Raw genomic sequence first — 5,909 nt, 5'->3', positions numbered from 1 at the left:
GAATTGCCAAAGACTGATGCCTGTGAAGGGAAACGCGTGCCCTGACCCTGCTTAGCAGCTCAGACTGTGTTTGGGGCTGGCCTCTGCCCAGAGGATGCTGCTGCTGCGATATCTTGAAAACACTCAGAGAGCCAGGGGCTTTCCAGGAGCCTGCTGCTGTGGCTAGTACATGGATTGGGCAAGGAGGGGATCTGAGTTCTATGCTGGGACCACAGAGCTCTCCTGGGCTCCATTGGGAGTGGAGGGAGTCCTGGGCTGGACTGGTCTGAGCTGGGGACAACCTGTGACATGTCATCCCTCCTTCCATCCACATCATCTGTCTTGATACCACATAGGCTCTGGGAGAGACTTTGCCAGGGTGGATGGCTATGGGATTAGAACTCCCCCAGCTCTCCAGCAAAAAGACAGTGCTCCAGCTGTGCCGAGGGTGGAGGTCATCCAGGTGCTCAGCACCTGGGCGCTGCTCTCTGGAGAGTTTGCACAAGTAAGAGCTGGAAAGGCACTAAGTACCAGCATGGCTCTCCTTTTCCTGCCCTGTCCTGATGTCCCCAATGCTTTGGTGTTGGGACAATGGGTGACAACACGCTGAATGCTTCTAGGGACCCACTCCCTGTGCTTCCAGATGCCCTGGGGAGATGCACCAACAGGTAACCTGCTGCTCCCCATGTCCCACACCTGCTGCATGCTCCAGGGTCTGCTGCCTGAGTCCACACCAAACTTTGTGCTGCACAAGTGTGTGGGGAACTACCTTCCCCTATCTGGGTGCTGTGTACATGGGTACTCCCCAGAATGGGACGTCCCTTTCTTTTCTGCATGAATGATGGGAGAAATCCCAGGAGTGCAGCCCTGGATCTCACACTGCCCCAGGCTCCCAGCTGGTTCTGAAGGAAGCCAGCCTGCTGGTCTCCTTGCCCAAGAGAGGGCTGCAGGACACTTGTTGGTGAGCCCCCCTGCCATGACTCCATCACTGCCACCTCCCTGATGAGGGAGGCAGAAGTGTGGGCACCTTGTCACATCTCTGCTTTCTACAGCATCCAGCACTCCGGTCTCCTCCTGGGTTACTTATTGCCCTTGATGACTGTTTCTGAGGGTCATTTTCAGGAACTGGTGGAAAGTCCTGGGGCTGCAACTCAGCTCACAGGCAGTGGTGCCTGGGAAGGGGCATGGCTCCCACCGTTATTGGGTAGACCCCATTAGGGCTGCACATCCCACTGGGGCTCCCAGGACACACCTGACATGACTGATGGGATCTGAGTTGCTGAGGACCTGATGGCCAAGGTGGGCAAAGAGGGACTGCTAGCAGTGGGTTATGAAGCTGGGGAGAGGATGGCAAAGGGGACTTCTTGCTGGCAGCAGTTGCCCAGTGGGGTATTATGTTGGGTCCTAGCTTTCTCAGAGGGGCTCTGGAGCAGGATGAGAGGCACTGACACCTGATGCACCAAAGGAAAATCCAATTGAATAGCAGGGAAGATGGTTTCAACTTGAGAACATTTCAAGAAGTGGAACAGGTTTCCCAAAGCAGTTGTGAAACCTCCATTGTGAAAATGTGGAGGTGTCTGTCCATCCTCCATCCATTCCCCAGAGCAGGAACTGCTGTCCCACTGGGTTGCTCAGGACTTGCTCCAGTCACATGGCTGTCTCTTTGGGTGGCCTTTGCCACCACAGCTGTTCCCTGCAGGGTCCTATTCAGCTCTCTGGGTTCACTTCTGCATAGCCCCCATCTATCCAGCTATACCCAACCTGTTCAGCTGCACAGGGTTGTGCCATTCTGTCCATGGGACTTCATATCCTGTCTGCATTACACCTCAGAAAGTTCTTGCCAGCTCATTCCTCAAGCTGGTTGAGGTCCCCACAATTTGATATCAGCACCAAAGTAAGGTAGGCTGTGCTGTCTTCCACAGCTTCCTTGCAGTCTGATCCTTGCACATCCCAGCACTGCAGCTGTGTTCAGATGTTTGGGGAAGTCCCTGAGGCATCTGGACAGGGATGGGGGCTCAGGGGTCTGTGATATGTGGTTACCCTGAGCCACTTCTCACCTGTTCATGTCAGTGGTTTGGCTTGGGTGCAAAACACTAAGTGGGGGAGGAAAACAGGTTGATTCTTTGGTTTCTTTAATGGCTTGGCCACCTGCCAGGGTCCCTGTCCTGGAACAAACAGGCAAGCAGCAACATGCGACCCTCTGAGAGCAGGTAGTGCCAGGTTGCAAGACTGTGTAGGAAACCGGAGCCCACAAACTCATCTGACTGTGATGGAAGCTGTATCTCCAGTGTGTCCCCCACCTGGCACCCCATGCTGTGATGGGCAGCTGGGAACAAGACAGGACGTGTCTGTAAAGGGGGGCTTGCAGCTTACAGGAATCCCCCACCCCCTACTTCTCCATCACCCAGCCCTTGGCCGGCTGGTGGGCTGCCTGCCAGGCTGGCCGAAATTGAAAGCAAAGCTCCAGAGATAAATAGGAGCAGCCTCTGCACGAGGCAGCAGTGTGTGTCCTGCTCCCCAGCCTTGCCCTGCTCAGCACCCGTGGCATCACCATGGCTCTCCGCCTCCTGCTGCCGCTGCTGATGCTGGCTGCCACCCTCCTCTTTGCCCAGGCTCAAGGTGAGAGGCATGGAGACCTCCTGCCTGCTCCTATGGGATGGGGCAGGGAGTGTGGGTGCTCAGTGGGGTCTGCACAGGGTGCTGGGTGGTGCAGGGGGGTATTTGCAGTGTTTGGGTGTGGGGCTTGCAGTTGTGTGTAAGGATGTGTGTGTGTGTGTGCACATGTATGTGGCTGGTGGGGCAGCAGCACCTCAAGCTGAAAAGTGTAGGTGGGAGAACGAGTTTCTTTTCAAGGAGATCATCTCTGCCTCAGTTTCCCCTCCACCACCCTCTGATATGGTGTCTCATATTCCTGGGGCAGGGTTTAACCTGCAGCTAAACACTGGGGTTGAGACATCCCAGGGTGGCCTCAGCCCAGGTGAGACCTCTCTACCTGCTGCCCAGCATCTCTCCCACCAAGCAAGCCCTTTGTTGTAAGCCATCCATGCTGTGCTGAAGGTACCTTGTCTTGTCCATTGTCAAAAAACCCACATCCCCTCCCTTGCTCACAGGACTTGGAAGCTCAGCTTCAGACTGCTGCCTGAAGCACAGCCAGAGAGCCGTTCCCATTCGTGTGGCAACATCCTACACAGTCCAGGGACCCGAGTCAGGATGTTTGCTGCGTGCTGTCGTGTAAGTACCCTGTGGCACTCAGGACCACCCAAAGCAGTTTGGCTCCAGACAAACCCTCCCTCTCCATGTCCTCCCACTACTCACCCCCAAGCAAACCTTTCAACTGCACTGCAGGTTCACCACCAAGAGAGGCAAGAAAATCTGCTCCTCTCCCACTGACCCTGCTGTCCAGAAGGTGATGAAGTACGTGGACAAGAAGAATGACAAGGACAAGAAGAATGAAAATGAGAAGAAGAAGGAACAGTCCCAGCGTTCTGGGGGCAGACCCAAGCGGCGGAGGCGGCAGCAGGTCTAAGTCAGGCCTGAAGAGGTAGGTGAGGGGAGAACAGAAGGGTGATGTGTTGAGGGCACTGCATGCCATCCCAGATCCTTCTGCATGACAGGGTGGGTGTTCAGCTCCTTATGACAAGCCTGAGAGCTGCCAAAACCATGGCTGGAGAGTGGAGGCAGTTAAGGCACGGCTCTCTCCTGGTCTGTGCTTGCCTTGAAATCAACTTTGTTTCTGGAGCAGCTGGGACAAGGCAGTGCTTGGGGATGGGCAAGGCATGACACACAAGGGAATGGCCCCCAGCTGGGGTGAGTGCTCTCTTTGAGACCCCCACCATCTCAATACCTCCCGCTTGCGTTCCTTAGGACAGATGCCTTCCCACTGATGACTGACCCTCAGCCTGGCAATGGACATCCACAGACCACCCACCCACCTGCTGGCCCCGGGGCGAGAACGGGGCTGGCTGAGGGGGCTGCCCTCTGCCCCACAGCCTCCTTCGTGCTGCTGTGCCTGACACAGAGATACCCCAGTGGGACCCTCTGCACCGTCTGGGTGCTCTCAGCAAAGGGGGCACCCAGGTCCTTGCTCGCCCCACGGCCACACAGCGGGGGACCTGTACTCCGGTGGGAGCTGAGCCATGGCCTCGAGAGGAAAGTGGACAGCATTCCCACTGGAGGGCATTTCTTTAGCCTGGTAGGATGGCAGCTTTTCCTATGACTTTTTTGGGGGATTTTAGACACTTGTATTTATATTTTAAAACTGTGCTTTCATTCAGTCTTCCTGGAAGGCTTTCCTTCTGGCTCCTTGTGCTTCACAGAGTATCCTTTACGCTTCGGGCTGGCTTTTCTGGAAGATTGCTCTTATTTTTCTACCAAAAAAATGATAGGTGATTTTTATTTCCCTCTCACTTGTTTGCTTCTTTTCGGCTTGCAGGGCTGTGGGGTGCCAGGCAGGTCCCAAGTCCCATGGTCCTTCTTGAGCTGCTTGCTGGGAGCTTCCTTACAGGGCAATTAACAGGGGCTGAGATGGAAAGTTTGGGGGTGACAGTGTGACTCCATGTCTGGGCTGTTCTAGTCTTTCCCTTCAGCTTTTATGATGCTCAGTTGCAGTGTAGTTCGGATAATGATAGCTACATTTTGTCCCTTTAGTTTTTTATTTTCTTTTTTTGTGTGCAAAATTTCCATGAAACCAGAACAAATTGTTCATTTTAGTGGAATTATACCCTTTTAGCTCCCCTGGTTACAAAATTGCAATGGAATCAGAACAAATTGTTCATTTTAGTGGAACTTTACCCTTTTATCTCCCCTGCCATTGCGTGTGTCAGGGATTCAGTCACTATTAAGCCAAATGCTTAGTTTTCTGGGGGGGGAAAGCCAGAAATGCTCAAATACTTTCTTACCAAATCTGAAAAGCCCACATGGTGAAAGCTGCACGTGAGGCTGTGAAAGTGGGGGAACAGACGACTTCATAAAATTTATTGTAGACACCCTGCAGCCGTTTGAGAGTGGCTCTAACCCAAACCTTTAGTGAGAGAAGTCACTACCCAGAGGACAGTATTAGGTGAGACTGAAAGTAGAGGGGGGAAATGGCATCTCCCTGTGCTTAAGAAATCTGCCCCCAGCATGCCAAGAAGGAACAAGTTGAACAGCTGTACCATAGCAGTGCTATTTGCTTGCAGAGACTACAGACGTGGACTTTGGTCAGTAAAGGTCTATTAAGTCATATAAATGCAATAATAGGATTTGCAGAGCTTAACAGTATCGGCAAGGGCTGTGTGTTCGCTGGAGTAAAGCTTGTAGCTGAGTGTTTCTATCAAGCACGTTTATCTGGCTTGATTGCTTTATTAAGCAGGCATTTAGGTCTATTGTTTTAAGGCTGTGTAAAGTAACTGTGAAGTCCAAGACACCAGCCCTGAGTATGGGACGGGTGCTGAGCTGTCTCCGTGCTGCCCTCTCCTCCATGTGGGAGCACGCAGCCGTCTGCCAGACCGGATTTTGGACAGGATGCGTGGCAATAAAATATATTCTTTATAACCAAACTCACTCGTTCCAGCTGTCATGTTGGGCTTTGGTGGGTGGGCAGGGCTGCATGGTGGGGTGCTCTCCTCATCCCACACACCCTCATCTCTCAGGTCTGGGCTTTTGCAACCCCCCTGTGCAATGCATCTCTGGGGTGCACGGGCTGGGAGACGCTGGCACAGTGGAGAGGAGCTATGCAAGTCCCTTCCCTTGCAGCTGCGTTGCCCAGCAAGCTGAAGACATCCTGGTGGCTCAGCTGTCCTCATAGAGGAGTTCTGAGGTGCCAGAAAACATGGGGCAAAACACAGTTTCTTACACAACATCTTTGCTCATGGCCTGTCCCTCCAACTCCTACCCATCCCTGATTTGCACAGCTTGTTCAGAGTAGGAGCTCTGTGCTCCCTTATGCTTTG

General features: G+C 53.4%; 1 protein-coding gene across 1 annotated transcript; it reads left to right on the top strand.

Moving 5' to 3' along the window:
• Nucleotides 1–2,479: 2,479 nt before the first annotated feature.
• LOC116780551 (C-C motif chemokine 21-like) lies at nucleotides 2,480–5,516 on the top strand. Its single transcript, XM_032675705.1, has 4 exons — nucleotides 2,480–2,598; nucleotides 3,090–3,210; nucleotides 3,325–3,520; nucleotides 3,844–5,516. The coding sequence occupies exons 1-3, from the start codon at nucleotides 2,532–2,534 to the stop codon at nucleotides 3,503–3,505; spliced, it is 369 nt and encodes a 122-aa protein (XP_032531596.1). The 5' UTR covers nucleotides 2,480–2,531; the 3' UTR covers nucleotides 3,506–3,520; nucleotides 3,844–5,516.
• The last annotated feature ends 393 nt before the right edge of the window (nucleotides 5,517–5,909 follow it).

Source organism: Chiroxiphia lanceolata, chromosome Z (assembly GCF_009829145.1).
Source record: "Chiroxiphia lanceolata isolate bChiLan1 chromosome Z, bChiLan1.pri, whole genome shotgun sequence".
Lineage (NCBI taxonomy): Eukaryota > Metazoa > Chordata > Aves > Passeriformes > Pipridae > Chiroxiphia > Chiroxiphia lanceolata.
This window is presented reverse-complemented; position numbering and strand designations above follow the sequence as displayed.

Excerpts from the sequence above, each read along its gene's own strand:
- LOC116780551 (XM_032675705.1), top strand. The coding sequence starts at position 2,532 with ATGGCTCTCCGCCTCCTGCTGCCGCTGCTGATGCTGGCTGCCACCCTC. Across the intron at positions 2,599-3,089 it reads CCTCTTTGCCCAGGCTCAAG|GACTTGGAAGCTCAGCTTCA; the intron begins GTGAGAGGCATG and ends CCTTGCTCACAG. Across the intron at positions 3,211-3,324 it reads TGTTTGCTGCGTGCTGTCGT|GTTCACCACCAAGAGAGGCA; the intron begins GTAAGTACCCTG and ends ACTGCACTGCAG.